Consider the following 22,173-nt stretch of genomic DNA (forward strand, 5'->3'; position numbering starts at 1 on the left):
TGTGAATTAGTTCCATATTACGGTAACTACAGTAAGTTATTTCAGAGTTATGTCAGAAATCACAGTAAGTGATCAGCAATATTCCTTATAAAGCTAAAATACCTCTGAACACAATATGATTTCTAAGCTGCCTTGGGTTTTTAAGCTCATATTGCTTTTATTAATCTAATTTTCAATCCTACAAAATTTCCCAAAGAAAGACTATTTACCAAAATGAGCACTGAATTTTAAAAATTCTGAATTTCATCCCCATGACTACAAAAAAACAAGAACTGAACCCAACTCTAATAACATTTCATCTCTTAAGACAGACTGAATAATTAAAAGGCACTTTACTATCTCAAAAAATTGATAAATTAGAAAATGTTTAAGTCATTTTTACAACTAGAATATTTAAGGTGTTGAATATTAACATTCAAAGTTCACAGAGCAGATACAAAAAAGTTTACAATGGATCTACAATTTTTTCCAGAGACAATGCTTCCATTTGCAAGAGCAGTGACACTTATATAACATGTACAATGAGGTAACTAATGGGTATGAAGTTATGAAATTACGTTTAGCAATTAGAATATTAAGTTCCAAATCAAAATTACCAGTTTTAGGCGTTCTTTTCTCCTCTTGCCAAAAGAAGAGCTTGATGAGCCAGGTTCTGATTCTGGGCCTCCAGTTTTACCATTATCATCATCCTCCTCTTCATCTTCATCAAAGCACCATTCTGGAAGCTCTGGTGGTGCTGGTGCATCATCCTCATCACCGTATCGACGAAATAATTCCTTCAAATAGTCACCTTTATAAATACCTGGAGGTCTGGCCTGAGCAAAAGTAGCCACAGCAGCCTCAATACTGTCAAAAAAATAAAAAAGAAAATCACTCTGGATGCTTAATTTACATGTCTTAGTCATGTCATGCTTTACCAAACATAAGAATTACTGGGACTGAGAATCAATACAAATTCTGAAGTAGTAATTGCTAAAACATTCCTTATATTTGAAAGTCCATGCTTAGATCAGTCTGGTAGAAGTTACTCTTGTACAAGATTCTGTATAATTCTGTAGGAACTGCAAATGGTCTCAAGTAAGAGCAGCTCAGGCTGCTTTGAGTCCTTATTGTAGCTCCTAGTGGTCTGCTGATCACTGTTTTATCACAGAAAAAACTCTTTTTATTGCTACAGAGAAGAAATGAGTGACATGCAGGTAAATACCTGAGAACTGCATGAACACAAAAAAAGACAAAAGAAATATGTCAACAAACTTAATGAAGAAAAATGCAATTTTTTTAAAATTCAAATATGGTTACATTTTTCTCTGCTAATTGTCTTTCCTCTCATTAGAGGTTTTGCCATCATACTGGGAAAAAGCACTCTAATCTTTTCAAACTACTTCTCCTTCCAGAAGTTTCTCATAAAAGCACTGTGGTTCAGAAGCCTTTTACTATGCACTTAATACTTAATCTTGCTCAAATAAATTGGAAGCTGGACCACAAAAAAATTAGAAACCAAAACTAACAGTCATGCATCTTTACCAGCCAACTGGAAAACTCTCCAAAATATACAACAGCAAGCATAACACAAGGGTTTTATTGTTGCCATTTTCATAGATCCTATGAAAATGTTTAACTAAAAACATTGGGCATAATTCTGTCTTCCATTTATCATGGCTGTGAACAGCAGTAATGCTCCAAGGATCAACGTTTTAAAATCTTACTCTAGACAGAAGAGAGACCACAAAAATAGAGAGATGCTTCTTGATGAGTACGTGTCTTAAAACTGGAACAAAAGCATATACTATACCCTGTGACATTACTTTTTTTCAGATATTTAATTCAAAATGCCTTTTTTTTTTTTTTTTTTTGTCTGAACTGTACAGTATGGAATGAAGCCTGAGAACTTTAAGAGGTCAATTTTCCATAAGAGACAGAAACAGTGTCTAAGAACCAGTAAGGTTGATTCACTCCTCTGATCTTTATAAGAGGAGAAAACAAGACACTACCACATGGTATCATTTCAAAAATGACAGTTTAAGAATCTGTGTTACAAAGAAGAACCTTTCTTCCCCATTCTCTTTTTAAGATTCCTACTTTCTTTCTCATAAGACATTTTTTACTTTGCTATCTTTCTTAAATTGTTTCATATCTTCTTTAATGAATGCCACTGAGAGGACAAAACAAACCAAAAGTTATGGTGTCTGAAAAATGCTCAAATTTTTCTCTGATGATATGAGAAGAGCTCTAAAATCTTCTGGAATATATGGCAATGAAAGCCAAAACAGGAGGCACAGATTTCAAATAGAGAACCCTAGCTGAAAGAAAACAATTTTCAGGTTCAGGACACAGCAGTCTTTGGGAAAAATGAGTTGTTGAAAAGAAAATCAAGTAAGGTTTCTGACCTTACAGATCAGAAAGCTGAAGAGCTTTCAGGCCTTTCTCTAAACTAACTATAAAATATATCTCACTGTACACAATACAGCAGCAACACTTCTACATCATATGCTTAACAAATGAATACAGATGGATTTTTCCATCAGGAAGATCTTATTTCCTCATTAGCAAGAAACAGTGCCTTGTTTTAAAGAATGATACAGCAAATTAGATTTATCTTGATACAATGCTCAGCATTAACTAGCATCGTGCCAAAATTGTTTCTTTTGCTGTGGACATTTTTTCCTACCAGGGTATATCTGTATGTTCTATAACAATAATCTGTCAGAGATGAACCAACTTGATACAATTAACTCCCAAAGCAAAAAAAATGACACATAGCTGTTGAGTTTTAAGCTTTTCCACCAAGGCTTGAAAATGTAGAGGCAGCATAAAAGCAGGAGATCCAAAGACATTCAAGTGCCTTTCCTCTTCAGAACAAAGGATCAATTCTAAGTCTGATTATTGCATGCTACTTTTAAACTGTTTAATTAAAAGCCTACATGTTTTCTAATTCATAGGAACAACAAGAATCATACTATAAAGACATTTGTGTCTACTTCTATACACAGCTAGGATCCTGCAAAGATTCAACCACCCATCACCAATGGTTTTCAGTCTCCATTACTCCAATGTCTTTTTTCCAGGTTTACTAACAGACAAGAATGACCTAGTTCTTTGCAAACAGCTTGCACGTGTATGCTAAGCATAATAACTGTATGTCCAGTCACAAGAAAATCCTGCAACAGGAGCAGAATTTTCTTCACTTAAAGGACCACACATAAGAATTATCATCAGAATGTTTAATGGGCTTGTCAAGAAACATGACTTTCACAGGACTCTGTCAAGAAGGAAACAGTATTTTGTAAATACTATGAAACAAAAGTTAAGCAGAAGTTATGTCCAACAGGATGGTACATGCATTGTTTGGGTTTGAGGTTTCTTTTAAAACTAATGCTACCTAAAAAAGATAATTACTCTGTATGAAGGAACCAATATTTTCAAGATGGAAAAAATGGGTGAGTCTGTAGAAGGATGCTGTAGACTTTAGTCAAAAGACAAGCTAGTAACAAGGGTTTTGTCTGCCCCCAATCCTTCACAAGAATGTATATTACTCTGCTGTTGCTCTAGTTAATCTCTTCAGATCTCAAAAAAGCCCAAAAACCTACACATACACCTACATGAAAAAGATGAAAAATACGGAAAATAATCTTTCAGGAATCTCTGAATTCTACATTCTTACTTAGAATGTCAGGCATGTCCTGAAAAAGAGACACAATATGATATATACCATGCTAAAGGCCCACACACAGCAGGTACATCTGACTTTTGACCTACTAGACCTGGAATTCTTGACTGCAACAGGCTAAGCTACCAAGGGATGACACAAAATATGTTAATATGGGCTGCTTACTCAAGATAATTAGGCAGCTACAAAACAAGTAATAAATAGTGAATACACTAGCATAGCTGCCAAAAATGAGTGAAACATACTGAAGAACCCTTGGGCCACATTCCACAAATCCCCAGGAGCGAACATTCAAAGTTACCTCCAATCCAACTTTTCAACCAAAAAGGCACAGATCAAAAATCCAGTTCTATTGAAACCATGTGTACAATGGACACCTAGAAAAGACAAGAAAAGGCCATAATCAATTGCAAGTGGTTTAAACAAACATATTTAATATCAAAAGTGTGGGTTTGGATCCTCCCACCTTGATCTGTAACACTGAAGGGTTAAACATGAATGGGTCCCTTCCCATCATGGCAGCACAGACCACATAAGGCACATAAGCCTAAAAGGGAATTTATTACATTCTTCCTGCAAATTAGCAGCAGCAAGGGTATAGGACAATTCAGTTGATCACAATCAAGAGCACTAACTTAACATGACTGAAATATGGCTAATATAGATAGGATTCACAAATCTGCTCAAATGCTTGTCAGAAGGCAATAGAATCAAGCATGACATTCATTTCATATCATCAGGCAAAAAAACCATATTCAGATTACCTTACCTCAAAATTGAAAAGGGTGCCAATAGACCACAATGCTATCTCAAATTCGCTATTACCATGCTAAGACCAGACTTACTAATTTTGAAAAAAAAGAATCAACAAAAAGAAAACTGTACAACAGTGTAATCATCTCCAATTACTTATCTTTTCAATGTGAAAAAAAGAATTAAGTCTTCCAGCCTCTGTTTTACTGAATTCACCCCCCAGTGAAATGCATTGCATTTTTTTCTCTCAAGGCAACAGCACCATCTAGTGATAGACTAGCCTCAAAATTTGTGCCATTAAAAATGATATGAAGGATTCAGGCAAGCTGTTGCCTCTTCCTCCTACTTAATTTTAAATTATAAATATCATTAAAGTTTCCACTAACATCACAAGAGCAATTCTTCTTAATATTTTTCAGTTGTTACCATAGAATTGTTTAGGTTGGAAAAGGCTCTTAAGTACATTGAATCCAACCATTAACCCAGCATTGCCAAGTCCACCACTAAGCCTTGTCCCAAAGTGCCACATCTACACATCTTTTAAGTACCTCCAGAGATGGGGACTCAACCACTTACCTGTGCAATTTGTTCTTGTGCTTGACAACTTCACCTTTTGGTGAAGAAATTTTTCCTAACATCCTAAGCCTCCCCGGTGCAACTTAAAGACCATCTCCTCTTGTCCTGTCACTGGTTACCTGGGAAGTCACCAACCCCCCCACAGCTACAGCCACCTTTCAGGGAGCTGTAGAGAGTGATAAGATCACCCCTGAGTCTCCTTTTCTCAGGCTGAGCAACCCCAGCTCCCTCAGCGATTCCTTAAAGGCTTGTGCTCCAGACCCTTCACCAGCTCCATTAACCTCATCTGGACACACTCCAGAATGTCAATGCCTGAGCCAGTGCCAAGTACCAGGAGACAATCACTTCCTAACCCTGCTGGACATTGGCCTTCTTGGCCACCTGGGCCCACTGATGGCTCATGGTCAGTAGACCAGCACACCCAGGTCCTTCTCTGCCAGACAGCTTTTCAGATGCTCTTCCCCAAGCCTGTAGCATTAGCTGGAGTTGTTGTGACCCAAAGTGCAAGACAACAACATGAAACAAACCACTTAAGCTTTAATTCATTTCCTCATTTCTCTGCCACAGCTAGTAAAGTAAGATTAGTAACAATTCCCTTGATGTGAGTATCTATCTTTTTTTACACTCCTTTACACTGAAGTATAAACTTTTTCAACTGGAGAACCAAGGAAGTACTTACAAAAAGTAGACTGATGAAAAAAACACCAAACCAACTTCAAGTGGGTAAAAAAAATATGTATTAACTGTAACAGGATCAGGTTTTGTGTCTGCCTCGCCAAGGTTCCTTCTTGATAAAGCAAGGTAAAAATTGACATTAATTTTTTTGATTCATCATTTCTAACTATTTAAAAATACTAAAATCTGTGTAATTTGCATCAAATTAAATTGATTTTAGCTTCCTAATATAATTTATTTCTAACAATCATTTCTCCTTTGTTTTCTGCTGAAGCAAAATTTTTGCATGTCACTTCCTTAAGGCTGGCAGGCATGCTTCTGTCCTTCACACTGCAAAAATAAAGTTTCCTTCCTATATTGTTCTAGATTAACTGAAAATTTTGATCACTTATCATTCACATTTCAGTCTCTTTTCATATCTAATTGTGACACTGAGAAAGAAATTGCAAACTGCTGCCAAGAAGGTTGTCAATAATTTTATACACATGGCAAACATAAGAAGGATCTCAGCATGAGAACAAATGGCTTGGAAAAGAAAGATAACACACAGTGCAGTATTATCATTGCTGTAGACCACTTTCACTTTTGATAAACATCCTCCATACCAGTACCTCTGATGCTCTGTCAGAGGAAACAAGTCCCCAGAATGACAAATTTCAGTAATTCACAAACAGGAAATGGAAAATTCCTAAACAACATGTTCTTCAAAAGTTTAGTCAACACACTATTTTCTCCTTGGCTCTTTCTAATTGACTTTTTTCCCCTATAGAGGTGAGACGTTTAAATAATGGAAAAGCATTCCACAATTCATCAAAGCAAAAAAGTTAGTGAATCAACACTAAAAATGGCATTTTATAAGTCAAAATATCAACTAAATGTGTCTGCTAATCATAGGATATCATCATGCTATCAATGCACTATATAAATTGCTGATCTTAGACACTATTTCGAGTTCTAAAAAATGATTGGAGGACCAAGTGGAAGAACTGCAAAAAAAGACTGAAAACAAGGAATTGCTAAAAGAAAAGTGAGTGGCATCAGTGACCAGCAATATCTTGCTTCCAGCCTAAGTTTTGAGATATTGTTGATGGCTGGTCCCACTCACTTCCATTTAGCAGTTCCTCATTTTTTAAACCACATAGCTGTGTTACCCTTCAGAGAAAAACATATAGGTCCTGGTTTCAACTAAAGCAGAGTTAACTTCCTTCACAGTGGCTGGTGTGGAGCTGTGTTTTGTATTTGTGCTGAACACAGGATTGATGATATAGAGATGGTTTTGTTATTACTGAGCAGCACTTACACAGAGCCAAGGCTTTTTCCGCTTTTTTGCTGCCAGCCTGGAGAGGAAGCTGGGGTACCTGGGAAGCTGGGAGGAGACACAGTAGGAACAGCTGACCCAAACTGACCAAAGGGATTCTCCAGACCACAGAACACCCAGTGCATAGAAGGGGAGGAAGAAACAGGAATGGGGGCCATTCAAAGTGATGGCGTTTGCCTTCCCAAGTCACCACTGGGTGTGGTGGGTTCCTGCTCTCCTGGGGATGGCTGAACCACCCCTGCCCATGGGAAGCAGGGAATTCTTCCCTTGCTTTGCTTTTGTGCACAGTTTCTGCCTTCCCTATGGAATTGTCTCCATCTCAACTCGTGAGTTTCCTACCTTTTACCCTTCCTATTCTCTCCCCAGTCCCACCAGTGGAGAAGTGAGGGAGCAGCTGTGTGGGGCTTGGCTGCTGGAGGAGTTAAACCACAGCAGTCTCAAATTAAGCTGCATTCTATGTGCAATAAAGAAGTAAGTATCTAAGAGAAAACTAGGTGAAAAAATGTGACCAAATTAAATCTCTCAAGCACTCAAAAAAAAAAAATCTCAGTGGTATCACATCCTGCAAGAGAACAAGAAGCAATGGCTACAAATTGAAACACAATAAATTCTGTTTCAACATGAGAAAAAAACACCTGTATATTGTAGGAACAAACACTGGAAGAGGCCACCAGAAAAAGCTGTGGACTCTCCAAGCTTAGAGGCTGGTCAAAAGCCAAATGGGCATAGTCCTGAAGAAGCTGCTTTGGCTGGCCCTGTTTTAAAGAAGGGTAACTGAGTAGCTAATTTCCACAGATCCCTTCCAGTAACTTCAGCTATCCTACCATGTATCTGGATGAATCCTAAACTGCATGAACATACCAGCTTAGGTTACCAACTCTTAGCAACGACATTTGCACAAACAACTGTCCCATGTACTCTTAAGTCACAAGACACTCAGATTCAAGAAGGCTGCAAAATTATCATCCAAGAGGATTGAGGACATCATCCATTCTGACTCTAGAAACTCACCTGCAAAGTAATTTCTTGTTTCTGATAGCTTGCAGATAGAGATCAACATTAATATGACTGACAAAAGTAAAATAGTTTTAACTAAAACTAGAACGGATGCAAATTAAACTCAGAACTTATTTCTCCCTGAGTAGAAGAAAATGTATGCTTAGAAATTCAAATACTCACTGCAAGACAGTATATCACAGAAGAAATACTTAGCCTAGTATCTACTACCAGTTTTGGGAGATGTGCTGAAGAGTCTCTGATAATTCAGTTACCAAATATGACTACAAGTAAACCAAATGTCAACACAATACACAACTTGCATTTGTATCAGCAGAAGTTACAAAACCATAGTGCAAGTATCAGGTATTTTTACACAGCTCTTGGGTGTGTATAATTTTCTACATTAAGTCAACAGCACTTATCAAACTGATGGATGCAGAAACATACTACTTTCTGTAAAAAAAAAAAGAAATCTATTAGTTTTGCAGTAAAAGCAATCAAATTTACATATGCACAAACACCGTACTGAGGAAATTCCTTTGCTCAGACTTCTAAGAATAAGAGACTGCAGTTACAAACAAATATGAAACAAATTAAGAATAAAAACAAATGATGGGCATAAAATGGATATAAGATGTACCTATAAGCTCTGAAGGATTCTTATCACTGAAGTGTTCACATACACGGATAAATGTTTCTGTATTCTCAGGTGTAGGGCACTCACCATGCCTGAAAAACACAAAAACACATGGATTAGGAGACACAGATTAGATTCCCCTTTTTCCTGGGGGAAAGGAAAAAAAGAGGAAAAAAAAAATTATATTTCTTCAGTGTGATGTTTCAAATTAAAAGCCAAAGAAATAATTTTAAAGTGCACACAACTTACCCTTTACATTGGAGCTTTATATATTTAATTCCTTCTTTCTCTATATCGTTTCTGTCATAGAATCTAGTGGTGTTGGTCAAGTCTACCAACAAACCCATTTTAACCTAAAAAAAAAAAATAATTAAAAAAAAAAAAAAAACTTATATACATGGTTCAAATACCAGTACATAAACACTAAATGTTTAAAAACACAAAAATTAAAAGCAACCACAGGCTACACTACATTTCTAAGTTTAAAAATTATTAAATTTTGCATTTGTTTGTAAAATCTGTATTTTACCAGCATTACAAACATCCACACCTTTGTGAAAGCTGGTGTCTAAATTAGCACTAGTCATTAATTCAAAAACTTCAGTTTTCTCCAGCCAATGATTTTAAATAAGAAAATTCTGCTAACAGCAGGAAAATCTGGTAAAGAATTACTTTAACATGCTAAAAAGACAAATGTGATGGAATCAAGTGCTCTTATGCAAAGCAGAACAATACTAAACACTGGCACAGTGAATATACCGTAAGAAAAATTGACTACTGAGATTTACATATAAGTACACTCAGAAATAGTAACTCATTTTAATTTACCTGTCTTATTAGAGTGTAAAACAATGCAAAAGAATGAACACATTTTCAAGTTTAAAATTATTCAAATTAATTGAATTCTTAAAAACATTTCATTTAAAGCTGAAATGCAAAACAACTTCAGATATTCGAACATGCTCTCAGCAGCTAAGGTGGCAGTGTTAACCACTCAGACATTAGGATGTACCTGAATCCAGGATGCCTTACCCATTCTACCCTAATGTGTCCCCTTGTGCATCAACTTAGTTTTTTAGTGTTTGTTTTTATAGCTGGAAAGTAGGTCTTTCAAAGAGCCCTGTGGAAGTTATTACATTTTTAAGAAGGATGGAAAGCAGAAAATCCACTGGCACAAAACACAGAGTATCAAATTATATCCTACTGATTGTTGTTCCAAACAAAATTTCCAGCAACAAACCTACCAGTTTCACTGTGCAAAAACAGCTCACTAACACACCTGAGCAAAGAATGTATTTCTGATTTCCTGTCTTGTAAGTGCAAGCAATTGTTTGTGGAGAATAAAACTTCAATGTCATGCTTTCAGATAGAACCAACACACTGGCAATAATTTAGCAGTGAAGTTAGAAGAATTACAAAGTAAAGCACCATTTCTATACAACTCAGAAAAGATAAAATCCAATTATAACCAGCATACAGTTCAGAAACAGCTATTTCACATGGATATGTCATTTAGTAGACACCTAAATGAAAATTTACAATTAGCTACAGAGATAGTTCTCCATCTCTATCTCCAGATAGTCAAACTTCAGATGATATACATTTGTTCATATTTCTATACTTTGATATTACTTTTATTTAATAAATATTAAAAAGCATCATTATGTTATGTCAACAGCATTACAACTTCTAAAGTAATATCCAGATCAGTTCTGAATTTCTCATTGTCAACTTTGCATATTGTATTCAGAATATTTTATGTACTCTTATTACTGTGTTTTGCAAAAATACAAACCACCTCACAAGGAGGTCCACCTGAAAACAATGTTACACTACTGAAACTCCAAATATAAAGTGTCACTCGAGCTGCTAAGTGTGGAGACTGACAGCATCCTAGTCAGTGATTAATTCTGTAGGAATTATACAAAGGCAATTAATTCAGTGATTACTCTCCTCCCTCTTCATTCCCTACAGCATTTTGCAAATGTCTCCAAGACCACTTAATTCAGGCCTATAGGACTTCTGACTTGCTATTCTTTGCCATTACTACAGATAACTTCAATCATATAGAACTGAAGCTCATGTGAAGTGACACTGTTCCTCACACACTTCATGAAGTAGTTAGGCAAATAGGCATAGAGTGTAATTTATCCAAAGCTATGAAGGCATTTATGGTGTATAGAGCATATGAGACTTGAAAGCAGTTTTCCTGATTTACAGAAAGCCTAATCATTTGCATTCTCTGTCCACAGGATTGACTGTACATAACACATTACAATTTAGAGAGTGCAAAGCACAAGAAAATTCTGAAGAAATTTTTAAAGAACAGGAAGATTATAAAACATATCAAAGTATACAACAATGATTTTCAAAACATCTATGCAAAACACCCACCAGTACCACTGGAATAAAATAAAAGCCTTCCCCTCACTTCCTCACATTCCAGATATCCCCACCTATTAATACCTTATGCATGTGTTTGTCTGCTGCTGTGCAATGAAATGGGCTTTGCTAGGTTCCCCTGTATGAGCTCAGAACCTTTTTCTTAGACACTGGAAATTGAAAATATCCTGCCCAGGAAGGAGAGAGCACACTACAATATACTGAATTCACTCCAGTCTCAGGAATTTTTTCTTGCATTTCTTGTTTGAAGAAAATAGTTTAGATCAGTGATTTAATGTATCTGTGAAAACAATAATGTGGCTGAAAATCATTAAGTAGTTTTCCTAACAGAAATTCTGTAACTTAAGCATACTAATTACTCAAACATTCTTTTGAGTTAGCTAATGTCCTAGCTCTTTGTGACAGAAATAAATCTACCTGTATAAAGCCTAAACTGTTCTAACCTACCAACTCAAGAAATAAATTTTAAAATTAAATTATTCACGCTGTCACCAATTGTTCCTGCAATTCATTTAAGAGAACATTAAGATACTATGCCAATACTGGCAATCAGAAGAAAAATGAGGCTGCCATGGCTAATCAAATCAGTTTCTAACATTCAGATTTTTAGCAACCAGCTCCAGGAGAAAAGGAATCACACAGGAAGCTTGTTAGAGGCAGCTCCCCCAGACAGATCTTGTCTTAAATGTTTAATGGGTACCTTCAAAAATCTGTGGTAATAGCAGTATCATACTATTACAGAAATTCAGATGTAAAAGTTTCTGCTGAAGTCTTTCACTTGGGAGCTAAATTATATGGACTTATGTAATAACCACCAGTTTTCAGAAGTAATTATTCTGCAAAATATTAGCAGTAAAAAACACACTGCAATAAAATTATAAGAACCATGGACAGTGAGCTACTTTCACCATGGGTGGGAAAACTCACTCTTACAGGGCTCCTCAACTTCACATTTATGTCATTGCTGGCTTGTTGGTAAACTGCTGATCTACAAATAGAGCCCTCCAGTAACCACTACATAACTTGGCAAATAAAAAAGAAATACGTATTTTCAAATAGTAAACACCCATCAACAATGCCAGGGTCCAATACAACGTAATAGATTTGACAAGAACAGAAGGTTTGAGAGAAATTCTATGTTCTGCCAGTTAATCAAAATTACCAAAATAAAAGTGGGGATCCTCATGCTACTAATTTTACTATCAAATTCTAATAATCCAATGTCACTCAAGACATGAATTTGTAGCATTACAACAGAACCGATAGGATGTGACTACTGGAAAGGCTACAAAGTCTCACCATGATTATTTATTTTTGGTGGCAAATCAAATCCTAAGGAGGCAAGCATTTAGAAATTCTGAGTAAGGCTGTGAAGTTCCCTGTAACTTCAAAATATACACAGAATTTTAAATTACTTTAAAACATGAATAAGAGTGGTTTGGGAAAATTTCCAGGTATGCCTATCAAATCCAGTCAAAGTCAAAAATAACATAATACATAAAAGAGGAACTCAAGTAAAATTTAGATGCACATGTCAGAGACTGAAATATTATGGTTTAAACGTTTTCTGAAAGATTTTTGTCCATTCAAACTGTGTAATGAAGCTACACCAATAAAAGCTGCATCACCAAAGCCCACCTGAACAGGCCCCCTGACTGAGGCCCTGGACCGTAAGTTGATCTGAGATAAGATAAAAGTGATACTATTCTCAGGTCTGGGTTGAGGGACAAGAATACTTCCACAGGAGAATTAAGCCCAGTAGCTTCGGGGTGGAGCCATATGCCCAGGCTTATCAGCTGCCAGGTCTGCACCGACTCTCCCCCAGCCCGGGGGAGGAGGAGAGTTTTTGGGTGTGTAGCCTCCGGGCAGAGGCAGTGACCGCCCTGCACAGACCAGCTCAGCTGTGGGGTGCCCCACCCCAGGAAAGCCACATCGACAGGACATTCACGAGAGGGACAGCAGAGGGGGAGTCGTGGCCCATCAAAGACCCCCTGAATGGTTCCCCAGACCTTGCACCAGAGCACTGCACATGATGCAAAATGACGCAACTGACACAGAGCCTTGCAATGGACAGTATCAAACTCTCCCCCGCCCAGGGGAGTCACCTGGGCATTCCCACCTGACCCAAACCCGTATCAACCCACTGGATTTTATGCTTTGTGGCAGGGGACCCTCCCCACCAAGAAGATCAGATGGAGGGGAGCAACAAGATGTCATTGGGACCCACGAAAAGGTGATATCTTTCTATTTAATCTGTCCCTGACACTTTCTGTGACCCACTCACCTCTTTTTCCTATTTCTTTCTCTTTGCTTTTGTATTGTTAAATAAACTATATCCATTTTTTGGTATCAACATTTAACCTTGATTGGTTCTAATCATGTTTTAGGAAATATTTTGAACCTCAGGATTCTGACCATTTTATTCACAGAGAGCTCTGTTTAATTCCTCTGTGATTAGAGTGGATCACAAAAGCATAGATGCAAGAATTCTAACAAGAAAAATCCTACCAGTTCAAGCACTGAGAACAGGCACATATGCTTCATACTGATCATACTTTCTTATCACTTTACTGCAAAGGTACTTCTACCACTGCTACAGTGAGTAGTTTACCATCTATTTCATTCCTAAGCCTAAATAAGATTAATAAAATGAGGATCTTTTAGTCACGTAATTCTTCTGATGTTTCAGGTCTGATACTGTTAAACAAATTCAGAATTAACTGAATCTCAATCAACAGCAAAAAATAATGAAAAAACCCACAGAAAAAACACCACTTGTATGATCATCCCACAGACAAAAACTAATGGCATTAAGCTTCTATATAAAATATAATAACCAATTAAATTAATGAGGTGGTAGGCCTTTCTTTGCCTGGCAGGCTCAAAATCCCATTTCCCTGATCTCCAGATGCACCGGACTGGCCATAACACTTCAGAGACCTACATGAAAGGCTGGAAAGGTGCTGTTCTCCACCTTTACTGTCACAGTTGTGCTACAGTGCAGAACACGAAAACTGAAGCACACAGAGAGAAATGGGCAAAACAGAGAATGAAGAAGCAAGCCAGAACCACAAGTCTGCAGTGGTGGCTGCCACAAGGTTAAATATGGCAAAGTGCAGGGTCCTGTGCTGGGGTCACAGCAGCCCCGGGCAGTGCTACAGGCAGGGGGAGGAGTGGCTTGAGAGGCAGAAAGGGAAGTGCTGGTTGACAGCTGGCTCAGTATTAGCCAACACTTTGCTGCCCAAGTGGCCAATGGCACCTGATCTATATAGCAACACATTGCCTGTACAGCAATATCATGGCCAGCAGGACCAGGGCAGTGATCATTCCCCTGTACTCAACACTGGTTAGGCCACATCTCGAGTGCTGTGTTCAGTTCTGGGCCCCTCACTTTAAAAAGGACATTGAGGTGCTGGAGGGTGAACAGAGAAAAGTAACAAGGCTAATAAAGAGTCTCTTATGAGGAATAGCTGAGGGAGCTGGGCTTGTTTAGTCTTAAGAATTCCAACTTGTAAGAAAACACTCACAATCCATTAATTGCTGAGGAGACCTGGAAATGTAAACTAACAAAAAAGATTTCTGCACACGTGTCCCAAATAAAGCCATCAAGCACTTTTTACTTATATCTGAAAAGCAGCACTTGAGTGAACATTAATAATGAAAGCAATGTGTCAATTATTAGAAAATTTAACTTTACCTTCAGGCTCTTTAAGTAGTTGGATAACATACTCGGGTGAAAACGGTTTTCTTCAGCAACTTGTTCATCATATCTTGGTCCTAACATTGTCTTCAAAGGTAAAAACTTCCCTATGAAAGACAATAAAATTTTGCAGTATTTTATGCATATGTACAGTTACAACTTAGCATTTCAAGCAACATGCTCAGCAGTTTTAGACATTCACCTTCAATAATAAATAATTGCAGAAATAGTACTGTCAACAGTAAATTGGAATATTTTTTAGTTATGAGTTCTCAGAATTCACAAGTTAGTTTAAAAGTTTAAAGGAAATACAGGTCAATTCACCTAAAGCAGTGTAATTTAACATTTTTAGCTAACTTTTAGCATGATTTAAATTGGGGGGCTACAGCACAACAGAAAATAAAAAATTTAAACTCAGTAGAGTTGAAAACATGAAAACAGAATTTTAAAACGACAGTTTGTCATCCAATCACGTAAACATCAGCTTTGATTACCTGCAAATCTAACATACAATTAAGATCCCTGCAAAAAAAAATTATCAATGCTCTATATACTCTCAAATAAGCAACTATCTTCCATGAAATAGACATTAGAAACCACAGAAAAGACAGATGTGGAAACTGTGAAGCTTTATGCAACTGGTTAGCTCAGATTATACATTAGTGAGCAACATGAGGAACAGCTTCACTGTTCACCTGCCTGACACCATTCCAAAATTAACAGCTAGAAGAGAGTTATTGTGTCATACAATCACAATCACGTAAAATAGTAATAATTATAGTCACTTCAACTTGTTTGACTGTTAGAAAAATTTCACTTTCTTGCCCTTTGCCTTTTCATCCCAACAGCTACACACCCTCCATCCACCCTGGTAAAGGCTGTTGGGCTGGATACCTCCACTCCATTTCCTCAACTATCTAATTTTCTTGCTTCTTTGTGTTTCTTGTCACCTTCAACACTATCATTCAGCCTCTATTAGCCTTTCCACTTTAACTCATAATACCGATTATGCAAATCCTAAATTTACATTATATAAACACAAAAACCTATCATCACCCTAATTTTTGCAAAACAACACCGTGCTTGAAAGTTTTTTGACTTTGCCACTTGTCACACTCATACTAACACATCTACTCATTCATTATGGAGCACGAAGAATGTAACAAAGCTTCTTCAACGGAGGCACTCAGGAATAGGAGTTGCACTGACAAAGAGTCAGTGGCTACATAAGAAAACCAGAGTCCTTTACAAGATGCTGGGAAAACAGTGGGAAAAGTGTCTGTAGGGTACAATTGTTTCCTGTAGCATCTCATAAGAGACTGTACAGTCACACAGAAGACTCTCCTGTTCCCTATCTTCTGGAACAGAAAATGAACACGTTCATTCTCTTCCTAGTAGCAAACCTTGATTTAGCATCTGACTTGCATTCTGATTTATTTTTGAGCAACCAAAATACACTCCTGTTTGCTGACAGGAAAAGACAGACAAAGTAGTCCAGTAAGCATCCCCCTTCAGCATTTGAATACCTACAGACAGCTGTGGAAGTGATGAATATTTCATATAGAGCCCATTTACTATGACTTTCAAAGATGAAACACAGATGCTTGGAAGTATTTAGGTGCTCAGCTTCTATAAATTCCAGTTTCTTCTTCTCTACCTGGAAAATTTGCAATTTGTTTTTTGTACAGATGCTTGAAAAACCTCCTTCCCTGTGTGCATACAAGCCTTTCATTAAGCATGATCAAGCTATCAAAAACCTAAGCTTTAATTCTAAAAAGATTTCTAACTTTTTGAGTAATATGCACATGTATAAAGGAGGCAGTAGCTACTGTCTCTTCTACAGTTCTGCCTTACATCTTATGCTAAAGAAGTGATGCAGTAACAGCTGATTCCAACTCAACCTAAGCTTCCATGCATAAGCTTTTGAAGATTAAAAAATCACATGCTGAATTAGGTGATCCAACAGTAACAAAGTGATACTTTACATGGATATCAAAGCATCCCAAGTCATGCGAGTACCTAAACTACATTATTACACTAATTATAACTTCTCAATAGAATTTCCAAATTAACTTCAAAATGTTACTGGAACACTGAAAACTGATTATTACCTATTTCCACAATTAAGTATAAATTTCAAATAGTTTTGGAAAGTGGCTATTAAAAACCAATTAGTTACCTGTCTAACAGATGGTATTTCTTTAGGCTGAAAAATAGATAAAAATTCTAAAAATAAGAGCCCAGTATATCAGAGCACAGACATTAAGTGGATAAATCTGAGGAAAATCGAAGTGAACAGTGTAAGACATCACATCTTCTGCATGTACATGCTTTAACTTTGCCACATTTTTATCTTCAAATCTAAATTCTAGAGTATACCAAATAAAATATGAAAATAATGAAAAAATACTCTTAATTTAGCCTAATTTTCTGTGACATGAAGCTATCAATTCAAAGCATGACATACATAATTATGTATGACCATGTAGTTTAGACTGAGTTTTGATTAGGAAGGCTAGACTGGGTAAAGTGACTGAGGTTAAAGAAATAAAATTAAATGGTAAAATCCACAATTGAAAAACACCAATATCTCTTAAAAGCAACAGTTTTCTGATTCAAGAGAACTATGCTGGATCAAAGCATCCATTTCACTTAGTATGTCATCACCAACACAGACCAATAACAGACAATCAGGAAAGACAGTAAAACAGTGGGAAAGACAATCCATCACCAGATCGTTCTCCCCAACTACAACAAGCTATAGCTCAGAAACTTCCTGAACTAAAAGCATTACTCTTATTTAAGGTGCTTTCTCATATGCAATATGGATGCTTTCCATAATACCCACTGCTCTGCATGCTAGATGTGTGTCTAGAACAGGATTAACTAATATGCATCAATAGAAGGAGGCTAGAAACCACTGCTGAGACACTTCTCGTGCTTTTTCTTTCATATCTTGCTAGCACCTTCCATGGCAAATTTGCCAAGAGAATGGGTTTTCAATGGTCATGAAAGGCAGATATCTGCTGAGATGGTGATGCCAAGGCAGTAAAGCTGAAGTAACTTAGATCTGATCACTTCAGATCTAACTACACAGAGAAAGCTCTTTTCATTGAAATGACTGGTGTTCTATTACAATGCAATGAATGTGAAAATGTGCAATTCTGAGGAACTCCTGTACCATAAAACCAGAAAGTGGCACAAAACTACCAATATTTAAAGAAGTGAACTTGAAAATAATGGGAGAATTCACCTTGTCCAGGATAAAGAGCCCTGTCAACCTGAATTAACCCAATCTCACCAAGAACTGTTCCAGGCCTCATTAGTACTTGCACTGCATCTAGAAATTCTAGATGCCACAACCATGAGACGAGCATCATGATCAAACACATGATGAATATGAGTCCACAGAAGCCACACAAACCTTGTTTAGTAACACTATTACTAATACTTTATCAGATGGAAATAAAGTCACATACAGAGACTTAGAAATCTGATTTAAACACTAACTAAAACTAGAATGCAATATATGGGAGACAGTACCAACACTAATTAAACCCTAAAAATTATCTCCCGTAAAACTGCTGATGTCTTTGAATGTAAAACAGCAAAAAAGGGAAGAAGCCTGATAGAATACCATTACTTCTGGTAAGTTGTTCACACTAAAAAACTAAAAATCAGGAGAATGAGAACACATCCTGATAAAGCACCCAAAGAAATGAGCCAAGCACTTTCAGGTTTTTTACTGTGCATTAACTTCCTGTACATGATCGCATGGAATGGAAAAGAATTACCTTGCAGTTCCTGAATAAACAAACACACAAGCAGTGATGGCACAGCAGATGACACACTGATGACCCTCATTCGTGCTTACTCTACGTTGCTATTTCTGAGAAACCACGGCTCAAAAGACAGACAAACAAAAGCCACAACTAACAGAGATCAAGAACTTGCTGAGAAGAAAAACACAGAATAAAGAATCATTAGTCTGTTTTTGTCATGGTCAAAGGCTTAGGCTATCAAATCTTTCTTATTAGATACAAAGTAATGCACACGGCCACGATCAGGAGAAAGAGATAGTGGACATGAGCAATCCAACAACACTGTTATTTAACTGAGCCAAGTTCAGAGAAATACAAGGAACTTGAGGAAAACCAATAATCCGCAAAACGAACAGTTGATGTTAAATACTGATAAATGCCAAATAATGCATATTGATGGTTACTGAGAATTAAACCGAGATGTCTCACCAGGTTCTAAATATACTCATCAATGTCTTCCATTCCACAAGCAATTGCCATCAAAAAAATGTAAGATGATGTGGAAATGTACAATAGAAAACACAGGAGTTGTAACTATTAAGCAAATCATGGCACAGTGCCAGTTTAAATAGCACTGAGTAGCACATGTGTTTTGAAACATACCTTTACATCATCACAGAGAGGGATATGAAAGGAGTGAAAACTAGAAAATATTGGAGAAAAAAACCCAGCAACTGGGGATTGGAATTGCTTGCATTATAAAGAAAAGAAGAACTTGAGAAAGCTGAAAAGAGAGATGTTTGTTTACTTTATCTCATACCAGGCAGCAGAGGAAAAATTCACATGAAGTCAGTATGATGGTTAACACACAATCAAAAATGTGTGTCTAAATGATACTGAATTCACTGCCACTGTATGCCAGAATACTAGATACAAAGACAGATACAAAGTAACAACTGAGACAGTGCATTATGGGCAAGAATATAACATCCAAGAAGACAGCAACCACTGACAAACTCTGAAATACAAGTGTAACACTGGAGTACACCACTTTAACTCATTTTCCAGCTAAAGAACTCAGGAACACATTGGTGACTGGAAGAGCACTGTCAGCCGGCAGAGTAACAAACTGACACAGATAAGACTTCAGAGATTCAGGAAAAAGAGAACCAAACATGGAAGATGCTGCACGGAGGACTGGCGTCACAGAATTGGTCAGGGTGGCGGGGACCACAGAGGGCCATCTGGTCCATCATCCCTGCCAAGCAGGGTCATCCTACAGCATATTGCACAGCTCTGCATCCAGATGGATCTTGAGTACCTCCAGTAAGTTAAGTCTCCAGTAAGGGAGACTTAATCTCTCAGGGCAATCTGTTCCAGTTTAGTCACCTGCACAGTAAAAAAGATCCTCCTCACGTTCAGGTGGAACTATCTGTGCATCAGTGCCCATTGCCTCTCGTCCTATTGTTCAGCACCACTGAAAAGAGCCTGGTTCCACTTTCCTGACACCCACCCTTTAGATATTTATATACATTAACGAGATCCCCTCTCAGTCACTTCTTCTCGAGGCTGAACAAGCTCAGCTCTCTTAGCTTTTCCTCCTAAGAAAAATGCTCCAAGCCTCTGATCAACTTAGCAGCCCCAGTATGGCACTTTCTGCAAGCCTGGCTGTCACTTCTCTCATCACATGTGACAGAGAGGAAAAGTTTCAGTCCGAAACTGAACCAGTGGAAGCGAGAGCCCAGCACTAAGGCTCCGGGGGCAGGAGGGGGCCCGAAGCCCTGCACCTCTGGGTGAGGCCGGGGCGAGTCCGTGTCACAGCGGGCACCGGCCGAAGGGAGGGCGAGCCGGCGCTGCCCGCGAAGCGCTGCTGCGGGCCGGGCTTTAAGGAGAACAGCCGCCCAACGGGAGTCAGGTCCAGGACAAACACCGGCCAGGAGCTCGGGGGAAACACTGCACAGCCGCAGCTCCGGGACAAAGAGCTCCGGCCGGGACAGAGGGCGATAAGCCGCGGCTCCGAGGAAGAGCGGGACCAGCGGGCAGCGGAGCGCCGCAGGGGAGGGGGCCGGGCAGGGCCGGACTGGGCCAGGCGCTCACCTGCCACGGGCTGTCCCCTCCTGGGGCAGTGGAGCCAGCGCGGCGGGATCTTGTTGTAGGACATGGCGGGGCCCGGGCGGCCCCGGGGGGGAGGGAGGGAGGGAGGCAGGGAGGGGGCGCGGGAGCGGGGCGGCCCCGGGGCGCTCAGCGACCCCTCGCCCGCGGCGCCTCCATTCAGAGCCGGCTCCGCCTCGGCCGCCGCCGCACACGGAGCGCCGGGAGCCGCTTCCGCTTCCGGGGCTCGGGGACGGGGGTGGCGCCCGGCCGGGAACAGGGCAGCGCTACCTAGGGCTCCTCAGCCCGGGAGGGGAGGGTCACCGACTGCTACAGGCTCCTCCTATCTGTGCAGGGGGCGGCTACAAAGCTGGTGAAGGGGCTGGAGCGCAAGTTCTCTAAGAAGCGCCTGAGGGAGGTGGAGGAGTTCAGCCTGGAGAAAAGCAGGCTCAGGGGAACTTTATCGCCCTCTACACTGGCTGAGAGGAGCCTGCACCAGCTGGGGTTCGGCCTCTTCCCTCAGCAACCAGCAACAGAACAAGAGAACACAGTCATAAGCTGCACCAGGGAAGGTTTAGGCTGGACATTAGAAGGAATTACTTCACAAAGATGATTAGGCATTGGAATGGGCTGCGCAGGTAGATGGTGGAGTCACCGTCCCTGGAGGTGTTTAAGGAGAGACTGGACGTGGCACTTGGTGCTATGATCTAGTTGAAGTGCTGGTGTTTGGTCATGGGCTGGGCTCGATCTCTGAGGATTTTACAGCCTCATGGATTCTTTGATTCTGAGTGAGCACCTTCGAGCCACAACAGGAAAGTAGCAGGACCTCAGCTGGAAGCAGCTGAGGAGATCATTTGTCCTGCCACAGGAGCAGTGAGCAAAGGCTGCTGCAAACGCAGAGTTTACACAGGTCTCGGGGAAGACTGAGCAGGTGCTGAAAAGAGAATGTAATCCATGGCTACTGAAATAGCGGGCTGCATCAGGTTTGGGAAACACCCTGAGCTGAAAATAGCTGGAGGCTTGGACAGCTTTTGCTTTTTGCCAGATGTTCCCTTATGCCCAGAAGTGGATGTGGAAATTGATGGATCCTTGTAGTAGTGCAGCTTATTCTAATCAGGAATTGCTAGTGTAGCAGAGATAACTCTGTCCTGGGCCTTTTGTTTCTCTTGTGAAAAAGCACACCCAGAAAGATGGCATGTAGAGAGGTATGCTTAACAAAACCTTTGTTTCAATACAGAATGCCTGTGAAAATTCTCCTTGGGCTTTAAGAGGTCTATTACACGGACTCAGTTGAAGAACTGTAGCCCTGCAGTGTTTGTCCATGTGAAAGGAATATTTAAGGTGTGGCCTGGTTTAACTCCTGTAGCAACTAAGCCCAGATAGCCACTTATTCTCTCCTTCATTTTACAGAAGGGTGAAAGTGAAAAAGATCAGCATTGAAATAAATATAAGGAAAAAATAAGGGGCTTCAAAATTCACAATGGTGACTTGGGAAGAAAAACACCATAACTCCAAATGTCCCCTCCTTCTCCTATTTTTTATTGCTGAGAACAACATTCTATGGTCTGGGATATCCCTTTGGTCAGTTGGGGT

The 22,173-nt window shown here is 39.0% G+C and overlaps 1 protein-coding gene across 1 annotated transcript in view; it reads right to left on the reverse strand.

The window, feature by feature from the left end:
• The window catches only part of RNGTT (RNA guanylyltransferase and 5'-phosphatase), a 167,373-nt gene extending 146,575 nt beyond the window's left edge, over positions 1 to 20,798 (reverse strand). Inside the window, exons 1-6 of the mRNA XM_056486456.1 lie at positions 20,587 to 20,798; positions 14,726 to 14,835; positions 8,875 to 8,978; positions 8,629 to 8,717; positions 3,969 to 4,044; positions 597 to 846 (exon numbers count right to left, since the gene is read on the reverse strand). Coding sequence (XP_056342431.1) covers positions 597 to 846; positions 3,969 to 4,044; positions 8,629 to 8,717; positions 8,875 to 8,978; positions 14,726 to 14,835; positions 20,587 to 20,650 — 693 coding nt within the window. The 5' untranslated portion in view covers positions 20,651 to 20,798. The remainder of the gene's footprint in view (positions 1 to 596; positions 847 to 3,968; positions 4,045 to 8,628; positions 8,718 to 8,874; positions 8,979 to 14,725; positions 14,836 to 20,586) is intronic.
• Positions 20,799 to 22,173: the final 1,375 nt, after the last annotated feature.

Source organism: Oenanthe melanoleuca, chromosome 3 (genome assembly GCF_029582105.1).
Source record: "Oenanthe melanoleuca isolate GR-GAL-2019-014 chromosome 3, OMel1.0, whole genome shotgun sequence".
Classification (NCBI taxonomy): Eukaryota; Metazoa; Chordata; class Aves; order Passeriformes; family Muscicapidae; genus Oenanthe; species Oenanthe melanoleuca.